We start from the raw sequence: 24757 nt of genomic DNA on the forward strand, positions 1-24757 counted from the left end.
AAGCATAATTTATATTATCTTTTCGCACATTTGTAACTTTCGACCAAACAATACACTCCAATATAAAGAGAAAAATAGAGAGGTCATTCTCTCTTTATACACGAAAAAGTATAACATAGCACGATGATAGAATCGAGTAGTTTGATCTCCAGTAGTTTGTTGTACGTGATAGCGGAGGATTTTCGTTGTCCTTGAAAAAACCGGTCTCGGAGATTCATACGTTGATTGTTCCACGTTTGGAGCCGGAAATGCGTAGACGTAAAGTGCCTAGAAATGTCGACAAACTCTCCAGAGTATTATGTAAATGATGACAAATTATTTGCCTAAATAGCATATATAGCAAATTTATTAATTTGACGCGATACTAACAATAAGAGTAATATAAATATATTATTGGATGTATATTTTTGAATCAACGGAATCTTGATGCACAAACATTTAAATACGCGAATGCGCACGTTTTCCGTCTGTCGGATTCGGCATAACTTTCTGTATTAAGATTTTTTCTTACACCGAGAGTATGCATAATGTGTGTGTGTGTGTGTGTCTTACATTGCCTTTTTTTACGGTTCACACTCGGGCGTTTGACGTTTCGTACGATAAGAATGCAATTTTAATAACATTTTGCAGATGTAGCGAACCAAACGACAGGCTTAAAAAATTTCGATAAGTAAATATATGATTTTACACAGGCATATCATAAATTTAATCGGAGAGATTAATCGATTAATCGATATATCGGAGAACTTGGAAAGGACTTTACAAATAAGAAGTGCGATAAGTAATAAATTTATATTTGTCTTTTGATAAATAATGAATTTATACATTTGTCTGCTTATATAAAATATTAAAAGAAAAACTATTTTTATATACGATTCGCGTAACGCGAGAATTGCGAGAATTAAATATTTTAACTTATTTTTACGCATCGTTTACGTATATTGTTATCACGACTTATCGTTAAATATTGGCAATAACAGACATACACATTAGGAAATGCAAAATATAAATTGTTTAATATATTTTATTTATTCGTGTATATAAAATTAATTACGTTAAGATATGTAGCGAGTCAAAAGAATTATTTGCACATGAAACATCTGTGACAAAATATTTCTATATCAAAATACATTAATTTTTTGTTATTATAAAATTGAATAAAGTATCGTGTGTAAAGTTCCTCGTGCAAAATTATCTTTAGAGGGAAAAGGAATTTTGAAGATACTCTGTAAAATATATTTCTTGAATTTTAAACAGATAATCGATATAAATTACAAAACATATACAATTCAAATACACGTACATGTACAAATAAAATATTATATATTTAACAATGGAGTGAATAGTTGGTTTTATTTCTTAATTTTTATCGGTAAAAGTATATTCAAAAGTTTCACTCAAAAATGAAATCGAATCTACTATGAATTTGTTTAAATTATATATATATATATATATATATATATATATATATATATATATATATATATATATATATATATATATATATTCCAGGTTTCATCAACGTTTTGCTAAATTGAATTTATAGTGCGCTTCGTTACGAGATATATGTGCAGATATACTACACGCGGTCTTCTGTGTGGGGTGGGAGGGGGGGGGGGAAGATTCAAGGTCTTTACAAATTAGCGCGTATGTAGCATTTATGATATGAATTTGCTCATCCCTATTGTTAAACATTTTTTTACAGTTTTATATATTTTTTTAAATTTAAATTTGAATGTTAAGACAGTACATGTGTGAAGTAAATAATGAATTTAATGATATTATTTAAATTATGATATATATGTATATATAGACACACACAAACATATACACACAATATATAAAAGACTGAAGAAAATAGGTGAAAAATTATTAATAAATAAATAAATAAATTTATACAATATATATTTTCAGTCTTTTACATATTGTGTGTGTGTGTGTGTGTGTATAGTCATATTTAAAAAAAAAATTGTTTCTTTTTGTAAGCTTTTGAATGTAATGTGTATAAAGTATATAAAAAAATGTAAAATTTTCCTCTTCTTAAGAAAGAAAATATTTATAATTTTCGTTAATATTTTTAATTCACATACAAGTCATAAATTCATTGCATTTACGTAATATAAATAATATACACGTGCCTTTCAAAGATTTATGATGTATTGCGGTAGCAACAAGTATTATTTTTGAACAAATTTGCAGTCATCTGAATAGTTACTAACTTTACAATACGCAAAATAACACTTTATTTTCATTTGTATATTTCTTACTCACTGTTGCAAATTCTCGCGCGTTCTGCTTATCTCGTGTCACCAAAACCAATATTAACGTCGTCGCTTAACGAGATAAACGAGATATATCCGTAGGTAGTATATATAGTAAGTCACTACGACTTGCGTAATCTTTTTTTTTTTTTTTTTTTTTTATTTTTTAACCACGTGCTAAAACATTCGAGTAAAGTGATTGTTCGTCCTTTAATTAACTCGCAAATTTCCGCTCGAATGTCAGGCTCGATTCGCTAGCGTTTCATTGTCGATATATTAGTTTGAACCGAGGCAACAATCTTTGAACATTTGCCTCTCGGAGGGCTTCGATCGATACGGCCTACTTTTTCTTCACCCTCGACCCCGAAATTTACCGTTTCGGAGACGCAATTGTAGAAATCGGGACATTGGCAAAGTACAACTGTTTTAAAGAAACGAAGTTTAAATATTCAGATAAAAAAAAAAAAAAAAAAAAAAAAAGAATATACATGGAGCTACATTTAGTTTTGTGAAAAATTTGAAGAAAAGAAAAAGAAAAATTGCCAGTAAAGTAGAAATGGTAACGGTAATAATATGATATAATATAATATAATAATAGTAATAGTAATAGTAATAGTAATAGTAATAGTAATAGTAATAGTAATTAATAAACGGTAAAGCTGTCGTATTGTGTTCTCGGGTGTTTAATAATTGGCGGCACTGTGATTGCTTCCGCTAATCACGCAATCAGTCTTGTGTCATAAATATTTCCTTCTGAATCTTAATTTTCTGCGTAGTGACGCAACGCAGCCGCAGCTGCGTACACGTGTACGATGATTAACGAAAATTTTATGAGAATTCAAATACTTGGCCAATGTCGATTTTTTTCTTCACGTTATGTCACAATCGCATTTGTATGACTCGATTCGTATGTCGTGACACGATCTTATCGTTGAATCATACCAGAAAATTCTGCTTGTGATACTTGTTTGCATTATTATATAGTGTATCGTTATATTCATCAGTCATGCATATTCGCTCTTGTTATTTTATTAATATTTTAATCAAAACGCCATCTTATTTGTTAAAAGTGCCTGTTGGGAGAATTCGACTGGTTCACGAAACTTTATTAAAGATTCATCTGCGCTTGCCAGAATTTAATTGACGTCAGATTTCCATTTTCTTCCTGTTAGATTTTTCGTCCAATTGACGTAATACGCTCATCATTTTCTTTTCACATTTTCGACGCGAGCGTGATGAAATCGACGTAGCATGATGAAGTTATTTCAAGTAGCTATTTATAAATAACTTTCACGTACACGAGATACAAGAGAAAAGGATTACTTTTTTTATATCTCATATTTAATTATTTTAATTTGCAAAGAAAAAACATGTTATTCCGGGATGTTTGTATTGGAATTACATTCTTCGAGTATGCACACACACACACACACACACACACACTCTCTCTCAAATAAATTTGAGAGAATAAAGTATTATTTTGCACAACTTTTTCTTTGTGCGTAAAGTTGTCCCCTCCGAAAAAATGGACCGTGAAAAATATGTATCTTTTTTTTTTTCTGTATGCGAAAAACAAAATGTACAAAAGAAACAATCCTTAACGAAAAAGATATTATAAAAAGAGAGAAAGAAAACTTTAAACACGCCCGCGCACTAATCAAATAATAGATATTGCTTGATTTTTTTTTTTTTTTTTTTTTTTTTTTTTTTAGATCTTGTCAAGTTGTTTAAAAGATTTTGCAGTTTTTCGAATGCCGAGACTTGCTAGTATCCTTGTATGTACATATGCGCGAGGTTGCCATTATTTGCGGGAATTTGTATAAAATAGCGGGAAGAAAAGGATGGATAAATGGGAAATAATTACATGTCTCTCATGTGTTTCGCATGTGTGATGATTATTTTAGTTTTGAAATTACTTGGCATCGTTATTCGTAGATTGCGCGTAGAGGACGCGACGTCGATGAACGCTGTGAAACTTGTGCGGTCGTTTCCGCTCAACGATATCAGAGTCATTGTTTGCGACACGTCTGTCTCGTGAAATGCATGGAATAAGCCATCTTTTGTCCCATCATCACGGCTCCGACAACAGCGGCAGCGATACCAAAAGCTCCATCTCCTCCGCGTCTTCGGACGTCCGGAATCACGACACGAGGTTTCTACAGGAACTGTTAAGCCAGAAACACGATAACAAGCTCTATTTTCACGAGCGTCACGTATCCCGCGGATCGGTCAGTTCCGCCTATTCTTACGGCTCTTCTTACGGCTCATCTTATAGCTCCACGTCGTCGTCCAATCATCATCAGTCCTTATACAACACGATTCACGGTAACAGCCATCATTATCCTTCTCATCATCATCACTATCAACATCATCATCGGGCAGCGAGCAGCGGTAAAACGTCACCTTCGTCATCTAGTCCGACCAACGAGAACGAGAAACAACACCAACCTAACCATCATCATCACAGCATACAGGAGATGATACGACATTTTGGCAGAAGATTGGGACATATCAGACGACAGAGCGAGTGTCACGAGAGTCCGAAGAAACGTGAAGAAGATTTCAGGAACAGAAGTCAGAGTTTGGACGGCGGCGCCAGGCATCCCACCAGCCTACAAGAGGCCGATTGCGAGACTACCTACAGGATTTATGAAAGCATACTCAGGCAAGGTAACTCACGCGAGCAAACGTGAGCTAATCCTGACCAATCGTCGCGTATCCTATCAATCTCACGAAATTCTCAATAGAACGCGTTCAATAATGTGTCTACGACAAATAGTAACTATTTTTATTTCGTACACATTAGTATGAAGCTTATATCAAATTATTTACCAAAGATGTATCTTACGATAATACTTTATTATCGATGCAGCTGTCTAGCGTAATTTCTATTGTAATACCTGATCGACAAAAAAGAAAAAAAAACTCGAAAAGAAAGAGGAAAAAATAATTCCATATATTTTATATCGATATTATTGAGATAGATTTGTTACGTTGTGTGTAAGCTAAGCGTATATACAGAAAAGCGTTAAAAGAAAAGAAATATAGATAATCACGTGTCTCTCTCTCTCTCTCTCTCTCTCTCTCTCTCTCTCTCTCTCTCTTGCCAGATTCATTTGCCCTGCTATATTTCGGTTTTTCGACTATCTCTCTCATTGCGCAATATGTTTTCGTATCAACTACCAACGCGTGTGGAAATTCTCTGGCGTGTCGCTAAATTGACCATTCGTACAATATTGTTCCGTTATGTGCTCTTGTCAAAATGCCAATTTGACATGTACTCAAAATGAACGAATATTGTAAATATTGTGCGTCCGAGAGATGCGAAATAACACGAATATATATATATATATATATATAATGAAAAGGAAAGAGAATAATAGCAATAAATATTTAATAAAACGATTACTAATTTTAATAGCCACGACAACGTATTGAGAAAGGCAGCTTTCTTTCTCAACACAATTTAAATTTATTATATATAAATGTAGTATCTTTTCGTAAAAATCTCACTAAAGTCTCAATCTCTTTATGACGAGGAAATTTATGGACTATTTCGCTGCATCTTCTAGTATTAATATATATATATATATATATATATATATATATATATATATTCAATGCGATATCAAATGTATATATACCTATATTCTCTTTATCGTGTTTCTGTTTATCTAATAGATTTTGTTTCAATTTGTCAAACAATTTTATTTCTGATTCGGTCACGCCGATTTGCTTCATTTCGTTTTTTTTTTCCTCAATTGTTCAATTTTTAAACTCTGCAATTAGTCCGTATATTGATTGGTATGGACATGAAAACTTGACCTTATATATAATTATCGTTATAATTTTTGCAAATATGACAAGCATGTAAAGATTTATCGTCTCATCTTTTATGCACGCATTCATGAAAAATGGAGCATTTATTTAAAATCAGACAATCATAAATAAATTGTAGTAATTTGAATTGAATCAAGTTAACGAAATAAAAATAAAACATTTGCGTGTGCACGCTTTTGCGATCCATCAGTCTATTCTCTAACAATAAGATTGTTTTATTGCCGTTTTATTGGTATATAATAATAATGTCATTTCCGATATTTTTTTTTTTTATCGCATATATGCATTTAAATTAGTTTTATATGGAGAACACTGAAAAATGTATTCTAATTGGATTAATTTTCAGTGATATGAATGATATACAATATTATAATATCTCTTTGTGTATATTATATTGGCTAACACAATTGGACTACAATTTGCAAATTTGTAATTGGCTAACATCTATTTCACTCTTGTACGAGGGTATAACGCGTGCTCATGAAAAACACTGCCGATAAAGCGGGATATCGCTTCAACGTCTCACGCTGAGGAAGCGGATTTAATCATAGAAACGTGCGCAAACGGCCTTCGTTGAGAGAAAAACAAAATTCCAAGACCCCGGCCCGCGATCAAAGCGTTCCTCGTCAGCAGTAGCTATGATATCAATTTTCTTTTATTTTACAATGGACAATAATATTTTGATAGTTATTGAAAATCTTGGACGACTGGTGTCGAATATTTATTAGAAATAAGTAAGCAAGATATTAGCTTTAAAAATTTTATCGTTGGCAAATTTGTGAAACAAAAATCTAAGTTTGCGCTGCGAGTGATTTTATAAGTGAATATATTATTGAAATATGAAAGAAAACAAGTAACATCTCTCTGCAGAATTTTTTTTACAAATATTGTATTTATTGTATACATATTAACGTAATAACGTTTTCTATTGTATATACAAAATATTCAGACTATCATTTATATAAATACGAGAGTCATAATCTTTTATAATATGTTATTTAGCATACTATACTATAATATATTTTTATATGTTATAAATAAATGTTATATAATATATATATATAATTTATGAAAAGTGATTTATAAAAAGCAACATTAATTAATTAAATATTTATTGAGTGAGTTGCACGACTTTTTGAAAATAAAAGTTAATAATCTATTTTTTGTTATATTTTTTGTGCACATGAGAACACAAGAATGTATAAAAATAATATAAATTACATTTTACGTAATTCGCGATGACAAAATTTTGCGCATCTGTTTATGAACTGCCTATTATTACATGGACTATTAAGAGCAAAACCTAGGAAAATTGGATTAATTACAAGCGTTATAATAGTTGATGATAATAGAACGCACATGACATAATCGATCAAAGTCGATTGATGATATAAACTTAATAAATACATGCGGTTAGTTTAATCATAGAGCGACAAATCATTTTTACATGTATAAATGTTGTTTTTCTCTTTTCTATAAATTACATATACACACACACATGTTTATACATATAAAAATGACTCTATGATTAAACTACCCACATGTATTTATTCAATTTATATCGTCGATCAACTTTGATCGATTATGGCATGTGTGTGTTTATATATGTATATATATACAAATGTATGTATACGTATATAGAAAAAATTTGTATATATTTTATTACAAAATCTTTCCATTTGTTTTAGGTGCGCTCAGAAGAAGTTCATTGGATCCAACAGCACGAAGATTATCTCTTGGAGCACCTGCGATACCTCACAGAGCGTCCGATGCTTGCCTGGATCCGGTTCACGCTGCCATTCTCTTCAGGGATGCTCGAGGGGTAAGTTAATTGTCATTATCAAATATAAAACTTTATTATCTTTTAATTGTTTTAATTAAAATAACTTATATCCCGCGCCAAATATTGTATATATATATATATATATATATATATATATATATATATATATATATATATATATATATATATATTTAAGAACGCATACATTTTTAAAGCAATTTTTTTTTATTTTATATTCAACAGTTGTGTACAGATATTGTGAGTGGTAAAGAGAGTCTTTATGCTACTGTATATTTTATTTAATGCATATATCCATTACAAATGAAACCAATATATTTTGATAGAAATTTTTTTTTTACGTATAAAATTATTTCAAAAAATACAAGATATGCAAATATAATATTTTATTTATATAAAAAATACTGCTGGCCTTATAACAATTGATTGAAAATTAAAATACACACACACACATTTGAAATGAGAAAGAAAGAGAGATTCCATTTTTGACACATTATTATACACCCTCATACAAATGTGTATAATAATGTGTCAAAAATGAAATCTCTCTTTCTCTTTCTCATTTTTTTGCGTACACGCACAAATTAAGAGATATAATTCACATCTTTTCATGAGATGGAGCAAAAACGCTTAATGAATAAATCGTAGCATATCGATTTCATGAAGGACTATTGTGAATCTAGGTCATGAGAAAAGTTTACTCGACGAGAGGACATTGAGAATATATATATATACATATATATATATATATATATAGACTTTTCATTCGTATTTATATACATCCTCCAAAGAATATATTAAATAAATTAACAGAATGTTTTATTGCTCGTCTTTATCGCATTATATATATATTTTTGTGAAATGTGACGATATATAAAAGTTGTAGTATTTTAGATAAATTTGTATGTCAATTTATGTCTCATATGTTCTGCATCTATTAAAGTTAATGAAAAAAATCCAAGACTTAAATGTCGATAAAGAATTTTTCCTATAATGATATGTTAGAGTACTATTTTACCAAGCATCGATAATTTATCTCTTTGTGGTACAAAGTTTTGCGTAAAGTAAAATCTACTACTCGAGTATATTATATTCACGATATATATATTTTTTTGTGTCTATTGTATCTATTTATCTAAACAATTTGGCATTTTAATTCCCGCGACACTGAATAGTTTTCTTAATGCCTAAAAAGTGCAGACATAATTGATGTTCTGTTCTCTGTCTCTCTCTCTCCCTCTCTCTAATTTTTAGAAAATAATTTCTATCAGGAGATAATAATGTTTATGAAGAAATTATATTTTAGTCATACAGAGAATAACGTATGCATTTTACAAGAAGCGCACAACGAGTTTTATCTTTTTAACATGTTTATCTTTCCTTACAATTAGTTTGTCAATTTTATTTCTTATTGTTGGATGAAATATTACTTTGCTATCATTTAAGTCTCAAGTTTGTTCTCTACGTTTACTTTACCGTCCTGTTATGCGCGCGCCAAGTACATATTTAAACGCTTATCGATGTTCTTATCGTATGCAATGGTTGACTCGATAGATACTGCGTGCGAATATTATTATCTGAATGTACGAAACCGAAGGAAATGATATACTATGCGAGATAACATTTTTTTTTTTTTTTTTTTTTTTTTTTCTATTTTTCTCTCTATAAAGAATGTTGACAAGTAAGTGGTGATCGTTAATTGATTTCATTTAATTAATTATTTACATTTACGGGATAATGAGGATGTCGTGTAGACGCGCGGAATCGTCATGCACGCGCATGTAAAGCGATGCGCCGTAAGTTTCATACACAACGTGTCGCAAGTCGCAAGCTCCACGAGACTCACGAGAGACGGAGAGCCCCATCGGGCGCCAGTCTGAACGAGATGATCCAGTTGAACACGAGCGACCGAGCTGGTGTTGACGACGAAGCGAGAAAACTGATAATTATAGTCAATCGTGTTGTTCCTTTCGCGTTGTACCTAACGATCGAGCGCGATGATTTTTTTTTATTTCTCCTCGACTCTGTGCCGTGATCTCAAGATCGACTGACTGACTGACTGACTGACTGACTGGCTGGTTTGGTTTGGTTTGGCTTGGCTTGGCTTGGCTTGGCTTGGCTTGGCTTGGCTTGTGCGCTCGATCGTTATCGAATAACCTCGACGTAAGAGAGATGCTTCTCGGTACAAATTTCCGTCCGATGAAATTTGCAAGAACGCGTTCTTATGAGAAAGACGATGACGACGAGTGAGTGTAATGAAATCAATCAATCAGTTTTGGAGAAATTTGCGCGACTCGAGACGCACTGTCGGCCTTGATGACATTTAATTATTAACACGTTCCTTTCCCTAATCACCATGGGATTAATTAACCGTCATTTCGTTTTACGCCTGAGTAGTAGTTGCCTCGGATACTTGACATTTTCACGAAAGTTTGTATAGTTGTATGCGGTTTTTTTTTTTTTTTTTTTTTTTTTTTTCGTGTAATAATAAGCAATAACAGTCATTGATATCTACTGTCAGAGTCAATATTTGCTTTAGAGATCAAAAGTGATTAAAGCATGTCGTCGTTACTATTTTTCACTTTTGAAAGTAGTAGTAATAATAATAATAATAAAATAATGGCACGCGAAATTTAATTTTCAATCGCATCCAATTATCAATGAGCAACAATATAAACACTTGTTGCTAGAGAAATTGCGCGTGTTGTTATCATGCGCAACGATACAAGCAGCGAATCCCTATTGACCTTTTAGTTTCTTGGCCCTGACCTTAACATTATCGCTCTTGCAATCAGTCAAGTTTGACAATAGGAATAGGATATTAAATAATCGTGGTAATATAACTTTAATAACTAGCGTCTAATATTTCAAGATGATTGATGTTTTGCATCGATGACTCAAGACTAGAGAGTAGGAAAAACAGGTTTTCTATTTTGTACGTGGAGCACAAAACTTTTATTGCGTCATAATTATAAAGTGCGCGATGTGATGATAAGTGCAATTTTAATATAAATATATATATATATATATATATATATATATATATATATATATATATATATAAAGAGCGGTTAAAGAGAGGGAGGGAGAGAGAATACAGAATGTACTTGAAATTTGTAAACTTTCCAAAATTTCGTATACCGAATGCCAGTGTCGAAGTTGTTTGTAAACAATTGCGATTCGGAATTATATTTAGAAGCCCATTACCCACGCGACTTGATGGACGAGTCGCAAATATTGGATGCGATTCCGACCGAGGCTAAATTTTACGCGCTAACTACGCGATAGGCTTGCCTTCTTTCTCGGCTTTATTTCTAGATTTCAAATATTGACTTTTCCCACATTTAACTGACTGCATCTGAAAAAGAAACTGCATATGCATAGCGTCAATATCATCTTTACGCATACAGTCTTCAGTGTGTACTTTAAATGAATTAAATACAGTTTTAATTTACGTTCAAGCTGTGATTTACAGGCATTGATGTTTGTACGCGAGTTTTTCTCTCTACGTGAAACGTTTAACAAGAGTATTACAAATCAACTTGAGATGGATAAGTCTGGATAAGCTGATAATTACATGAAATTGTCAATAAAATACAATACGTTTCTTGACGAGTACGAGGCACGAGGCACACGAGGCACGAGGCGCGAGGCGCCAAGCGCGAGGTACGAAGTCGGTGTAATGACGGAATTTTCGCGTGGGCGTTCCATTTAAATCTTCAGTCTTCCGTGAGCTTCTACGCGTCGTATTTTTAAACTGACTTTCCACTTTATTTCTACGAACGGTTATAAAGTTTTTCGCTTATTTTTCAATTGGTTTCCTCGCGACGGTGACGGTGACGTCTCATCAACAAGTTGTCGCCTCGGATGTCGCATCCTCCTCATCGTTCCTCATCGTTCCTCACCGTCACTGCCCATGACGCACGAGTGACCAAGAGTTTTTTTATCTTATATAGCGGCCTTGCAAACGCGTCCTGCGTTTGTATCGAAACTTTGTCACATGCCTACACGTTATTGCAAAAATCCGTTATACGCCATATAACACGATAAGAGCTGAAAGAACCATTACATCGTGCTTGTGCGTTTCCTCGAGAAAGCGAAACCATACATACCGCATACCGCTGGCGATAAATTAATTTTGAGTTAAGTAACAAGTTAAGAGTAACCGGAAGAAGAAAAAAAGTGGCCATCGTGTTCGATGGCTAATCACTTTCGGCGGAATTTCCGCCAGAAATCTCTATCGTATCTCTCCATCGTAGAATATTTTTAGATTCGACACGACGATTTAGACTTTAGACACACGAGGCGTGTAAAAACCGATTTTACGCTATTATATATCATTTTCGTTTCGCAATCTTCTGGTTTTTCTTACGTCGTAATAAGTTTGTTGATTTTATAACCAAATGCCTCAAGTTATTGACGATGTAATAAATGTAGCGCGAAAGATACTCGGCGGCTCCCCTCCTTTATCGCACGTTCGTTTATTATACTTGTTACATATATCGTTCTATCTATCGTTTTACTATTCTTGGCGCGGATCGAATGAGCCAATCGTGTAAGTTGGAAAAAAAGATGACCCTAAAGGGGAAAGGAAGAAGCATTTTCCAAACCAATGAACCAATAAAAAAACGACAGCGTATCGATTTTTTTTTTTTTTTTTTTTTTTCCTTTTTTTTTTTTTTTTTCTTCAAGCATAGAAGGAAGGAGATTCTCAATGTCCTTAATTTGTCCTGAATTTATTCGCAATCCAATCGGATATAGCGGTTGTAATTTAAAATATAATTACCGACAGTGAGTCTCGTACGCGAGTTACGAATCTTCGTTATTCAATATATTCTTAACGCTACGTGTAAATTGATCTTTTAATCGATTTTTTAAATAATATTCTACTCTCTTTGAATTCCCCATTGATAACAATTGAAAGTGAAAAGTCGAGAATTAATTTATTGAAAAAAAGGAGAGCACACATATGTACACAGATTTTGAAGGAAAAAAATAAATTTCGAAATGAGAATAACAAGGGAGAGGAGGAGGGCGATTGCGACGTTATACCGTTGGATAATTATATACTCGATACAAAAATATTCGACATATATTTAATTGCATTAATAATACTAATAATACGCTACTAAACCGTTTGACTGTTTATCGACAGTCTGAATTTCTTGGCAAACTGCGACGCATCTAGTGAGAGAGTTATGCCACCGTCGAAAATATCTCGAATAATTCGCTCGCGTACTATTTCACGAGTATCGCGAAGGTGTTAAGCGACGTGTTAACGTTGTACGTTGTATGTACATATATATATATATATATATTCGCTTACCACGACAATGTGATGATGGTCACGAAGAGACCGACGAGAGTTCGACTAGTTAGCTTGAAACTGCGTTGAATCCAACTGCTTTGGTCATCGCCGTCAATTCTTAAACAAAAGATGACGTTGTGACGAAGAACAACAATGAAGATACCTCTAATGAGACTGCTCGATAAAAGAGCTAACTTGACGCAATACGTTGATAAACTCTTATCGAACGCACAATTTTTTTTCCAAATCCTTCAAGAATAGACGAGGCATTACGTTGAAAATAGCCTCGCCAAAATTCAGTCGTCGGTTTTAATCCATACGCGAAATGTTGTTTCGACGTCAAACGAGCGAACCGACCGGAAGTATCGCTAGGAGCTCGGATGTGGCGCAGACTACGAGTTCCGGAGTTTTGACCAACTGGTACACAAAAATCAAGAGACGACATACCTTCAGCCCGAGGTCCTTGCTGAAACGGACTCTGGTATATTTTCTTACAGACAAGCTCGAAATAATTGAAAAAAAAAAAGCACTGTTATGCTTGTGTCGTGGTTCAAGGACGCGAATGTCATCATGAGCATTTAATGGCAATAGCAGTTTTACAATTATTCTCTCCACGTTATTATTACCTTATTCTTTCTTTCTAGCAAATTTTTATCGCACGTAGTGATAAGTACATCAAGATTATAAAACGATTGGAATAAAGTGTTACAAATGTGTTTTTTTTTTCTAATTTACAGCTGCCAGTGGTGGATCCCTTCCTGGAGAAAGTCTCACTGTCCGATCTTGGTAAGTTGTGTTATATGCGACAATTATTTTCTAATCAAAGTGATACTCCTTTTGGGTGTCACTTTTGCCGCAGAGCAAATTACCACACTTTTTTTTTTTCTCGTGTAAAGGACGACAATTCGTAAGTTGCGTAGTTTAATTAAAATTTAAAAATCTCGAAATTAAAAATCTTACACGCATAATTAAATCTGAAAGTTTATAATGAATATGAAAGAAATAAATTGTAAATTTTTGAAACGTAAAGTATAGAATCTTATGCGTGCGCCAAAAAAAAAAAAAAAAAAAGAAAATTAACTTGATTGTATCGATTTTGAAAAATATCGATATTGAATATTAAATACTAAATGAAGATGATGTAATGTATATGTGTCAAGAGGAAAAGTCTCCTTTTATCGGGGGGGGGGGGGGGGAATAAATAAAAATAGATTTTGCATCGGACGTTTGACAAAAATTTTTTTTCTACAAATTTTCGCAAAAATTTGTAAACGCAAAGATTCTCAAACAAATTAATTTCACGATGCGAGGAAACGGTTGAAAATCCTTGAGGCCTCACACAACTTGCACTATTTTTTCTCCATTTTTCTGCTTTAATTAATTAATTTCATAAATTATTAATTATTAATTAGAGTTTCTTTTTAATTTTCTTAATTAATTAATTAATTTAATAAATTAATTAATTAAGAAAATTAAAAAGAAACTCTCAAAGAGTTCTACATGCAATAAGATATATATAAAATTATATTTTTTGTATATAATATATCTTGATAGCGACAACTTATATTTTAGATTTTAGATTATTTTAGATTTATTTATTTATTATTATTATTATTATTTTTAATAATAGCGTCTTTTATTACACATTTTAACGCCAAATTTAACAATTTTTACGTGTTGTTTAAACAACAGCGGCACACAGTTTTTTTCCACGTGTTTTGCAAGCTCGCATAGCTTTCCCCTTGAAATTGTGGTACTAGGTCTTGCCGACGTATCCTGGTGTACAGTCGCGATCGATGAGCTCCCGGGAGGCCAGCTGGCGTTAAAGGGCGAGAGAGAGAGAGAGAGAGAGAGGGGGGGGGGGGGATTCGCGATACAGCTTCACTTCATCGTACAGTAAACTTGCATTCTACGTTGCACTCACATCTGCAATTTCTATGTAGGTCTAGGTCGTATAATATTTAGAATAAGAATAGAGAAGAAGGGAGGGCGGGGGAAGGTACATACTACTAAGTTATTACGTAACAGAATTTGCGTTGATCTCTTCGATTCTTCAAAATTATTGTTTGTAGTTTTTAATACGTAAATTTAATCTTATCGTTAGTAAAACCGTTTGAATAAGTATGCACGTGTAGATTTCGAAGAAGGACGAAGAAATCAAATTTGAAAGAATAGCGTAATACGAATATATTAATATATATTCGCTGAAGATGAAGGACAGGTCGGTAAAATCAGAGATAAAGCAGTCCCTCAACCTTGCTAACAAGTAGCCTACAGTCTACCGCCCCTATGTAGGCGTTTCTTTCGTCATCGCGGTATGATTTGATTATTAAAAACAACATCCCGACGCGACGCGCGAAAGGAAGCGTAGTGCGCGTGCGCTTCGTTCTTTTCGTTTTGGCAAGACGCACCGGGTCTTCTCGGTTATTCCTGGCACGATGTTTGACGATGACGATAAAGAAATAGAAACTAGCGCAAGAGCGAAAGAGAAAAGGAAAGAGATGGAGATAGATGAAAGAGTAACACCCGAAGCGACTAGACAGTCGTTGCGTTCGCCGGCGACGAAGCTCACGCTTCTCAAGACATATTTTTCGTAGAGAGAATAAAGAGGGTGAAGATATTCAACGTCACATCATAAATCATAATAATGGAATTTTAGTGATGGGAGAATTTTTCAAACGATGAGAAATTGCGAAGAGTTAATTATTATTGTTGTTGTTGTCGTTGTTGTTTGTTTAGTAAATTGAAAAAAAAAAAAAAAAAAAAAAAAAGAACTCTGCTGTTTCAGCTGATATGAATGCTGTACTAACGCAAGACGTGTGTGCCTGCCACGTAATAAAGCGTAATGAGTACGCTCATTTTTTTCCGGATAATGATCTTTAATGTTTTATTTTAAATATTGAAAATCTCCAAGAAATATTCAGAATTTTAAAACGGAAACGATCAAGAGTATATACGGGACAATTTGTTAATCGTGAGATGGTTCAATATCATAAGCTCGTCGACGATGTTAAATAATGCTGACCTTACACTACTACTCAAATTCCGAAAGTGTTCGCGCTGCTTTAAGGCAGGTCGCGGCTGCCTGGTGGCATCAGGACGACGATCCCGTGTACTCGAAAGATCTCATCAAGGAATTTGAATTGGAGAACCCACCTCTCGAGGACGAGCTCGCTTGGATCCTCTCCAAAGGTATCGGGCGCGATCGTAACGCGAAAAAACTACCAAATTATCTATAGAGAATATATCGAAAAAGAATAAATAATAAATCGTTCATTCCCTCGGGAGCTTTATATTATAATATATTATAATATATTCACGAAATTTTATATATTTACGCTCTTATTCTGCCAATGTTAATCGTTAATCTAATCGACATTAATATATATCTCGAAAGATATATATTAATATATCGCACGCGTTATCAAATTGTATTGATAAATTGTACAATTTATCGAGTTTTCTCAACAATAAAACACAAAACACGGCGGTGTCTGTGATTTTGACGCGTGCGAGAACGTTGTTGTACGTATAAGGAGAATTTCGTATATTTTTATTTCTATACACGCATCATGCGCGCGATGCTAATCGATGTATATTAGCTCGTTCAGTTTGTTGTTCGCCTAGTTCTAATTCGTTTCCGATTTCGTCTCTCGCATTCTCCTTCGTCTTCAACTAGTTGTGTGTATAATATATATAATCGTGTTCCGCAATACATACACATTTCTAATGGGTCGCGGGATCGCAACCGAGACCCGTCTCTTAAACACATTTAAAAATTAGCATTGCTGAACGCGTTTACCAAGCTTTTCCCAAAAGTGCGCATTGTGAAATTGCTAATTGTGCTGTGTCGGTATATTACTGTCATTTACTGATTTTCATTTTTCAACACACCTTTTCTCTCTAATCGTGTGCATACATAACAAATTAGTGACTGGATTTGTTTGTTCTGTTTACATAATATTTTCATTTTCTTTTTTGAACCTTTTTATAAAAAAAAAAAAAAAAAAGAATCTAATTTTTATAATAATATATATAATAACAATTGTTTATATTTTATAAAAATCTGAGTAAAAGATATATATATATATATATATATATATATATATATATATATATATATATATATATATATATATATATATATATATATATACACATTTATTTTATATATGTACCACTTTTTACACGTAATTGAATTCTTTAAAAATTCTTCATTAACTATATGTGTATTTGAGGCGCACTCTCCTTCTTTTATAATGTTATATATGTGTTTGTGTGTAAGAGTTTCATCCTCTTCCTCTTATAGTATTATAGTATTGTTTCTAACTGTTGAAACTACCGTAAGCCTGCCGTGATAGCATAACTTTTATCTGTCTTATGTAAATATCGCAATTCTTTATTTATCTTATGTATATTTTAAAATATTCAGTCTGGTATCGCTCGACATTTTATGAACACCGTCCTTCTTGTATGTATAATCGAGCTTCCGAAATGCTTAATCCTAATTTATCGATCATTCAATCGTGTTTCATTACTGCGTCGCGTAATATCGTTAGCCCGTAAGAGCCTTAAATTGGGTCATTGATATTGCTGATATTGTTATTATCAAACGAAAGATGCGTATTAATATATATTTTCTCAACATATTGACAGTGATTATATTTCAATTGTGGATGTTTATCTGACTGACAAAAGCAACAATCTTACTATGACAATGAGTGTGGAGTGTATAGAGTGACTTGTTCAATTTTATTTAAAAAAAAAAAAAAAAAAAAAAAAGGAAAAGGAAAGAAAAAAATGGTAGAATAAGAATACTGAGATGACTTTTCACTCGCGAATTTATATCATGTAAAATTTTAATCCGCGCGCAACAAGTCTTTAATTAATTAAATACTAGACAGAGACAAACACAAAAACGTACACAATATAATAAACATACAAGCTGCGTACGTTCGATACAAGTATAATAGTATAATAGTACTTTATACGAGTAAAGATTCCAAGGAATCTAAACATATATACCACGCTGCGTGAGATTTTTGCGCGTCTCGAAAATGTTTCGTCGAAATCAAAAGGCTCTTCTTTACTGTTGTCAACTATTTGGGATTTCAGAGGAGGACGAATCGCAGATCTTTGTCAAATTCTTCAAGTTTCACAAATGTTACGACCTAATACCGACCAGCGCCAAACTAGTCGTGTTTGACACTCATTTACTCGTTAAAAAGGCCTTCTTCGCTCTCGTCTATAACGGTGAGTTTGTATTTGTTCGATTAAAGGGACAATTGAATAGTTTTGTTATGAGAGAAGTAGCGTTTGTAATAATAATAATAATAATAATAATACCGAAATGTTTTCAGGTGTGAGAGCCGCACCGTTATGGGACAGTTCTCGACAACAGTTTATCGGCATGTTAACTATAACTGATTTTATAAAAATACTCCAAATGTATTACACCAGTCCGTCGGTGACAATGGACGAATTAGAAGAACATGAATTGGATACATGGAGAAGTAAGATTTTCCTCGAGACATGGCATTATTTTAAATTATAGGATGATTAATCTATACAATTCTCGTTTTAAAATATCTTTTCGGGGAATGAAATAATTATATTTATTTAAGAACTGTGTTGATTTTTCAGAAGTTTTAAAGGATCAAGTTCATCCTCTCGTAAGTATTGGACCAGATGCGTCACTGTACGAGGCCATCAGGACCTTGATACAAAACAGAATTCACCGATTGCCTGTGATAGACCCCGATACCGGAAACGTTCTTTATATCTTGACACATAAACGAATACTTAGGTTCCTTTTCTTATATGTGAGTATGCATATTACATGTATGTCGAATAAATGTTTATCCATTTTAATCTCTGACTTATAAATTACAGATTCACGAGTTACCAAAACCATCTTTCACCAATAAAACGTTGAGGGAGTTGAGGATAGGCACTTTTGAAAATATAGAAACAGCTACGGAAGAAACTAGCATAATTTTAGCCTTGAAAAAATTTGTGGAAAGGAGAGTTTCGGCATTACCAATTGTCGATTCCGAGGGAAAATTAGTTAACATTTATTCAAAATTTGATGTTATTGTAAGTCACGGTTTTTTCCCTTTTTTTTAAATCTCACATCCGTATAAGAGATTGTACGTCGATATGTTTATACATTATTAACTTTTCAGAATTTGGCTGCGGAAAAGACGTATAATAATTTAGACGTTTCACTGCGTGAAGCGAACGAACACCGCAATGAATGGTTTGAAGGTGTTCAAAGTTGCAAATTAGACGAGACATTGTTTACTGTAATGGAAAGGATTGTTAGAGCCGAAGTAAGGAAGCGTTTATTTATTTATTTACTTTTTTTTTCTTTTTTTTTTTAAATTGAGCATAATTGTTCTTGACCTATCAATGCTAAAATTATTGAAAGATAAATAAGGCTTACATTTTTCTGTTTTATGTTTTTTTTTTAGGTTCATAGATTAGTAGTGATCGACGATGACGATAAAGTGATTGGTATAATATCTCTCTCTGATCTGCTCTTCTACCTCGTTCTTAGGCCTTGCGGTATGTCCGGTTTCTTTTTCTTTTTATTTTTATTTATATTTTTTTTCTCGCAAGGAATTTTTAATAACTGTATTAAATGTGTTTTGTTCACTCACAATAAATCTTGAAGGGTATATCGTAGTATTGAGTAGCATTTCTATGTTTTCTAGCTTTTTATGTCACACTTACACACACACGCACACGCGCGCGCGCGCACACGCACGCACACACACACACACACACACACACACACACACACATTCACTTTATTACTTTTACAGTTAAAATTGAGCGTTTTAATTTTGATTTAAAAGTAAATTATGACACATGCGATTTTGAGCTATAGCATAAAATTGGACATATTTTGTTTTCGACAGAATCTTATTAATATCTTAATTTGTTGTTTTTAGGTGAGGATGCTAATAGCAATAAAGATTGTTCCATTTCTTTGCGAGCGCATGATTCTCTCCTGTCGAAGGCTCCCAGCTCCACACAGTCGGAAACATCACTTCCCGACGGCGAAGTCGAACAACAGGATGTCACCGAGATGACGGATCGCAATCGGTCCGAAGAAGCGCCCGCGATACCTAGTCCACCGCTTAGTCCGGTTACGTCGGATCTCTCGGAGCCTCAGTCGACATTAGTGAATCAAAGTCAAGATGCAGCGTGGCGGGACGTAATAAACATATGTGTCTCGGGTGTTTCAGGTGGGGAATGAGCCTGGGGTTGTTGTTTCACGTTTCGCCACACATTATATTAATATTGATTAATTTCTCAACTGGATCGCCGTTTTGCTTTAATCACAGCAGCGGCGGACTGTAATAACGTAAGGACTGCATATTTGTACATTCTTTGTTGTTATTGTTCATGCTCTTTGCAAAGTATACGAGCAAAGCTGATTAACGACTCGCGCCAGAAAGAAAAGAAAAAAGAAAAAAAAAGGAAAAGAAAGGAGAGAAAAGGAAAGGAGGAAAGGGGAAAAGATGTATATATTGTGAATGATAAGAGATGCCCATTTAAGACGTGGAGCAATAGATGCAATGAAGGAATTCGCCGGGCGCGCAATGTATGAAATGTAATAAAGACGCGATGCTCTGTATGATGTATAAAATCACTTAAGCTTAATTTTTTATGGTACAAATGCTATACAGACGTGCTATACACATTAGACATTCGAGCTTTTTGCCAGGGACGATAGGATAGCTGCGACGTTATTTGCTCAGAATATAATTCTCTGCGCCCTTCAATGATCGAGCACTTGGAGGAAAGATGAATTTCGAAAGAACATTTTGGAAGAACTTTTGGAGATATTTCGATATCTTACAATCTAATCGTGCTTATATTCTTTATATTATACAATCTGTTTATTTCATCCTTTGAAAAATGTAAATATAATATAATTTTGTAGATATACTTTTCGATTTCACATAATTAAAATATGTCAAGATTAAAAATAAACTCTGCGGAAGATTCTCTTTTCTTCATGAAAGACGAATTTTTTTTACATATGCTGCGAAACTTTTTTTTTAATCATCATAATACATATCTTCAATTTAATTATAAATTTAAGTTTCCTCTTTTGCTAAAACAGTCCATTTTTATCTCTTATTAATTTTTCTTGGAAATGTGCTAACAAATGTCTAACTTTTAATTACTGATCTTGCATAATAACTATCACCTTAACACCGCTGGTGACTTATAGAGAAACATATATTCTGTGATGAATAAAAATGCTTTATTCATCAATGGTATGTATAGCATTAAAGTTTTATATTGCCATGTATCAAATTTTCTTTCTATAACACAGTGAGTAAAATTCTACGTTATTGTATAAATAATTATTGTGTCATATCTTGTAAGGAAAATGCAAATTATGATGACAAGGAGTTTTTTTTTTTTGGCCGGAATATATAAGTATAATATTATTTTTACATGAAAAAGTTTTACGATAAAAGAGGAAGAAGCATTCTTATAATCGAAGACGAGTACTATTCAGAAAAATTTTATCTCAAATTATGCAAACACTTTTTATAAAGTATAAATTTTACGCTGATCTTTATTCATTTTCATAATCATGCAGGTGGCATATTATAAGGATAGTTATTTGATTTTGAAGGAAGATAGTGCCTGTAAATGTAGTAAATGTATATATAAGTATATCTTTAAAGAGAGACACATGGAATACAAATATTCTATTCGAGATGTAAGCGTAGTCGCAGAAAAATACGAAAAGTTGAATATTAGTATTAATTGATAGGAGAAACGTAGTGTGAACAAAGAACTTTTTGTACAGCTGAAGAGTACTATTTAATGTGCTATAGTTGCGAGCGTTGTTTTATTTATTTATTTTGTTTTTTTTTTTAATTTTTTCTTTTTAGTGCAAAATGCGTTTGTCGCAACATCTTGCGAGTTGCCACACTTACCATCTTCTTAAAGTTATTAAAAATTATACAGCTGCAACGCAGCGTACGCTGTAAACTTGGCTTTGACACAACTTGTTACTTGTTGAGGGCACAGTAGAAGTAATCCGAGAAAACATTTAGCGGTTCTTTTGATTTTATTATATATATATATATATATATATATATATATATATATGTATGTATGTATATAATATTAGAGAGAGACACACGAGTTGAAAGGAATAAGCGATTGAACTCGGTACACGCTGCATCTAAGAACCAAAATAACTATCAATGAAATATTAATGATAACTAAACTGTACAATAAACAATTAACAAACAATGCTTTTATGCATTATATATAATTATAATTGAACCAATGATGTTGGTATATTATTTTTGCTCCTTGTTCAATCCTTGTTTCTATTTAAAGTTCAAAATACGAGACGACAGCCTTATCAAGACCAGATATATATATATATATATATATATATATATTTTCTATGAATGTTTTATTTAGTAACTCTACATTTCTGTCTTTAGATACCAACGTCCGAATCCATTTTTTCAAAATGTGAAAACATTCTAAATTCCAAATAATTTAAATAACTTTTTTTTTAAACTGAAAAAATGATGCATCTTAGAATAAATTATGTATAATACATAATTTGTAGTTTTAGTATCAAGTATTGAAAAGACATGAGATTTGTAGGATGTGTGAGGACGAATTTACACGAACGCATGCTTAAAATATAAATCGAAATTTTTTATTCATATAAAATCACGTTAACAAATTCTTTGCAGAGCCATGCTCATTTTTTGTTTCTATAGAAAAATCCGATCTCATTATCAAACACGTTAATCTCGATGTTAAGTAAATCTGTAATATAATATAAAATAGAGATTAAAAGTTTTGTGAAGGTTTAAATATTGTCATATTTTGGAAAAGAAAAAACAAAAAGGAAGAAATTACTTTTTTTAAAAGTTCTTTTGTATCGATATGATGTATCCGCAAATATCTATCGAGACTCACGCTCGCAACATACGGTTTATTCATGCTGCAAGCTATTCCGGTTATACCGCCGGCAAACCCTTTGTATGTATTCAATACGGTGCTTGGTTTTCTTAGATCAACGAGATTCATCCTACCTTTACCCGAACCCACTAGAATATGTCTATAACACATAGCAATTATAACGTATTCGTGAGAAAAAAAAAAATTGAAAATTTATAGACACACGTGTACACACAAAACTTACTTCTCTTTAAGAGTCGTGCTTAAACAAGTCAAAGCTTCATCTTGAATCGTTAAATTTATTACAGGACGTCTTTGCGCATTTGGATCGTATAAACGTACCTGCATAAATAATTTGTATTTTTACGACTGTAAATGCGAAATTAATTTTACAAAAACAAAAAAATTATTGTTTACATGTCCGTATCTGCCAACTGTGGCTATCTGTTGGGTTCCTGGCAAAAAATTCAAATCCGATATCGAAATTGGTATTCTTAATTCCAGCCAGTCATGCGAAAGATTTTTCTCACTGAATACTAGTTCTTGTTTTTCTAGATCATATAATTTTAATCTATTTTCTAGTCCTCCAGTTGCTATTATGTTTTTTTGTATACACGAGTGACGCATTCTATTCAAATTTTCTCCAGCATTTATTAATATTTCCTCCTTTTTGTCAAATGGCCATAAACTCACTTCTCCAGAGTTGACTGCTATCAAAATAGATCTGACGAAACATAATTATATTATTAAGAGTAATGTCGATGCGTATTAATATATCCATTTTTATGTTTGAATAACTTTACTTATCGTATCGTGATATTCCAATAACGCTTCCTTTGCCTGTATTACATGGAAACGAACGTGTGAGTGCTAAACTATCGGAATCATATATTTTTACTCTGTAAGAAAAAAAAAAAGTGAAAATTGCAACTAAATTTTATCTTAGAGAGAAGCAAAAATTTGAGACTTTTATTATATATAAATTAGTCGAGCATATTTTTCTCACCTTTTATCTCCCTTTACACCACACGCTATTAAAATTTCTTGTTCGTCATCATTGCCCCATGCGATAGTTGTCACTCGATCATCTTCCGTGATAGAGACCAAGTCCTGTATATTTTTTACTATATCCGTTTTCCTTCCAACTTTTATTCCTACACTCCAATTTACATTTTATACGCAAACAAAGAGATGCAAAATAATTAACATGTAGACATTTCGTTAAAAATAGGTTACATAACCTACAATTGTAGGTTAAACCTGCATTTATTAATTTAAAATACATTTGCAAAATTTGTATATCATTACCTTTAAAAACACCCGATTTTCCACCCACGAAAATGTTAAAATTGTCTTTGTAACTCATTTTAAGTGCGGAAACCGATGAAAAGTTACTTAGTATTAATTACTTAGGTTTATCTTGTGCGCGATGTATGTACATACGATGTGCATCGTGCGTCAAAAGGTGTAGGGTGTAGGTACGTAAGTAGGTGATAAGGTACGTTCAGAATAAATCCTATCTACGAGGTAGAGTACAATTTAATTGACCAATCAAAACAAAGAGATCCTTATTCCTTTTATCCT

At 32.7% G+C, this 24757-nt stretch overlaps 2 protein-coding genes across 6 annotated transcripts in view; one reads left to right on the forward strand and one right to left on the reverse strand.

Moving 5' to 3' along the window:
- Positions 1-22539, forward strand: part of Snf4agamma (SNF4/AMP-activated protein kinase gamma subunit) — a 42566-nt gene extending 20027 nt beyond the window's left edge. For all 5 annotated transcript variants that reach the window (XM_072905704.1, XM_072905700.1, XM_072905702.1 and 2 more), the window contains exons 8-16: positions 7790-7923; positions 13948-13996; positions 18326-18463; positions 18571-18723; positions 18854-19032; positions 19103-19306; positions 19396-19542; positions 19684-19777; positions 20167-22539. In XM_072905704.1, the coding sequence (XP_072761805.1) occupies positions 7790-7923; positions 13948-13996; positions 18326-18463; positions 18571-18723; positions 18854-19032; positions 19103-19306; positions 19396-19542; positions 19684-19777; positions 20167-20474 (1406 nt within the window). In that variant the 3' untranslated portion in view covers positions 20475-22539. The remainder of the gene's footprint in view (positions 1-7789; positions 7924-13947; positions 13997-18325; positions 18464-18570; positions 18724-18853; positions 19033-19102; positions 19307-19395; positions 19543-19683; positions 19778-20166) is intronic.
- A 364-nt stretch (positions 22540-22903) lies between these two features.
- On the reverse strand, positions 22904-24646 carry L(2)k09848 (WD repeat domain 74 lethal (2) k09848). The gene is made up of 7 exons (XM_072905725.1): positions 24482-24646; positions 24180-24327; positions 23977-24072; positions 23591-23897; positions 23418-23515; positions 23132-23333; positions 22904-23038 (listed from the first exon to the last, which is right to left on the reverse strand). The coding sequence occupies exons 1-7, from the start codon at positions 24537-24539 to the stop codon at positions 22940-22942; spliced, it is 1008 nt and encodes a 335-aa protein (XP_072761826.1). The 5' UTR covers positions 24540-24646; the 3' UTR covers positions 22904-22939.
- Between the last annotated feature and the right edge of the window lie 111 nt (positions 24647-24757).

Source organism: Anoplolepis gracilipes, chromosome 14, assembly GCF_047496725.1.
Source record: "Anoplolepis gracilipes chromosome 14, ASM4749672v1, whole genome shotgun sequence".
Taxonomy (NCBI): domain Eukaryota; kingdom Metazoa; phylum Arthropoda; class Insecta; order Hymenoptera; family Formicidae; genus Anoplolepis; species Anoplolepis gracilipes.